At 36.3% G+C, this 2,207-nt stretch overlaps 1 protein-coding gene across 1 annotated transcript in view; it reads left to right on the top strand.

Moving 5' to 3' along the window:
- The window catches only part of MAGT1 (magnesium transporter 1), a 10,855-nt gene extending 9,244 nt beyond the window's left edge, over positions 1–1,611 (top strand). The window contains exon 9 of the mRNA XM_009578274.1: positions 989–1,611. Within this exon, the coding sequence (XP_009576569.1) occupies positions 989–1,004 (16 nt within the window). The 3' untranslated portion in view covers positions 1,005–1,611. The remainder of the gene's footprint in view (positions 1–988) is intronic.
- The last annotated feature ends 596 nt before the right edge of the window (positions 1,612–2,207 follow it).

The raw sequence follows: 2,207 nt of genomic DNA, 5'->3' as shown, positions 1-2,207 counted from the left end.
TGCTGACTGGTATTTCCTTGTCTGGTAATACTAATATAAACCAGAACGGAGAAATAGGCAAAGGGCCTATTTTGTGAAATCTAATTTGTTGGGAAATACTCTTTTAAAAATGCTCCACTTGCTTCTTAAAGAGTGGCAATATTGGTCGATATAATCACCAGAAATAACGGTATTTGGTGGATATCACGATTTTTCAGTCTGGCTAAAGGAAAGATTGTGATATTCTCCTTTTCATGCATTACATATTATAAAAGATTTCTATTTTCATAGTGATATCTCAGCCAACTTATACTGAAAGCAAGTTTCTCTCTTTTTTTCTACTTTTTTCTTCCTCCATATTCATACATCTAGATTATTAATCCCTATTTGTGCGAACAAGGAGGATGGCTGATGCTTTAAAGCTGCATACATTTTGGGATTGCTTCTGTAAAGAGTTTAGCCTATTAATTGACTGCTTTATATATATATATATATATGATTGGTACAGATATCTTGTCTGTTTTTACTAGGTTATATGCATTTTGAAGGAATAAATACATGTTGAGGGACGAGCTTCTAACCATCTCAGCTTCTGCAAAGAGTTTAACTTGTCTGGAAGGCTAATCCCATAGGCAAATATTACACCCTTTCTATGAGAAGTCAGGTCTTATTGAAAAATATCTAAATGAAACTTGTTATTTCATAAAGACTTTTCTCAAGACCAGAGGAGAGCTGAACTTATTCCCTGTTTAATAACTGCTCAGCTTTTATTCTGGTCTATGCAATGGTCTTATGTACTTCTGCTAACTTTGTTGTAGGTAAGATGTGGTTGCCTTGGCTTTTGAGTTACTAGAAGACTCGCTTTTAAGTGACTTTTCCACAGCTTGTAGTTGCATCAGGCCCAGTTTCTCATTCTGATTTTCCTGGCATATTTGAAAGCTAAGTGGAATGTTGCACACCTTTGTTTGTTATAAAATTAATAAGAATTTTCGTTATTTTGTTCCTGCAGTTTCCTAATGAGTTAAAGGATTCCAGAATCTGTAACATCAGAAAGGTGGAGACTCTGAAATTGCGTGTTATGGAATGGAAGAGCTAAATATGTATGGTTCATGCTACCTCTCTTTACACTGAATGAGATAGTTAAACACTGAACCAAAGACGACATGCAGTGCCTTAAATATAACAAGCAATTTGCTCTGAAGGACACAGAGCATTAAGATGCAATCTCTTTTTCATAAGCTTTACATCTTCTTAAACAACTCACTTCTAGTGAAATTCAGAACTTAATGCTTAGAACTACATTTCCATAGACTAACTAGAAACAGTACTTTAAATTCAGTTGGATAATCTGTTCTCCATATGTTTCTTTTTCCCTCAAATATTTATCACTTTATTTCCTATTTGTGCATAGCAGGTGACGATAGCTTCTCTGTCATGCCATGGTTGAGAAAACATCTTCATGTACCTGGAAATCTTTTCCTTCAGTCTGTGCGTGACCCTTGGACCATACTCCAAATTCCGGTGTGGAATGTGCATATCCTAAACCTGTATCTCATTTTTAAGAAGAGTACTTAACTGCTGTATGATGCAAGAGGTTGTTTCACAGATGAAGGGAGAATTTTCAACAGTTAGAACTGAGTTATTAATTCAATTATTCATTAAAAACTTTCTTTGCCAAATGCTGAACTCCAGCATTTAAGTTGTAAACATTGGCTCAGAGCCGAAAAAAATATTGTTATACTGACCAACACTCATACTTAAACCAACACTCAAAAATACAAACCAAAAGTAGGAAGGTAACTAGCTATCTGTAGTATGAATTAAAGGTTGCTAAGTGGCTTTCAAATTACTGCTCAGAGCCCTGACAAACCCAACAGGTATCAGATTTTTGGTCACTATGTAAGTTCTTGCATTCTCCATTTATTTTCTCCCAAGTTTTTATCCTTGGGGAGGATATGGGAGTGGGCAGAGGTATCTAATCCCAGGATAAATATTCTTACCCCAGGAAAGATTTGTTAGCCTTACAATTGAGTGCATGTGCTTTTTGTTCTCTCCTTTTGTCCTCTCATCTCACAAAGATACTTTGCCTTAAGGGTTCTTGAGTGGAAGACACTGTGCCTCAGCCCAAACTGTTGTGTAGTTCAGCACGTGTACTACAGGAAATCTTTGCAGCCTGATTCAGTAATACTTCCTTCCATAGGCTGTGGTGGCCTTGGCGGTTACTAGTC

This window comes from Fulmarus glacialis, unplaced genomic scaffold (genome assembly GCF_000690835.1).
Source record: "Fulmarus glacialis isolate BGI_N327 unplaced genomic scaffold, ASM69083v1 scaffold10980, whole genome shotgun sequence".
Lineage (NCBI taxonomy): Eukaryota > Metazoa > Chordata > Aves > Procellariiformes > Procellariidae > Fulmarus > Fulmarus glacialis.
This window is presented reverse-complemented; position numbering and strand designations above follow the sequence as displayed.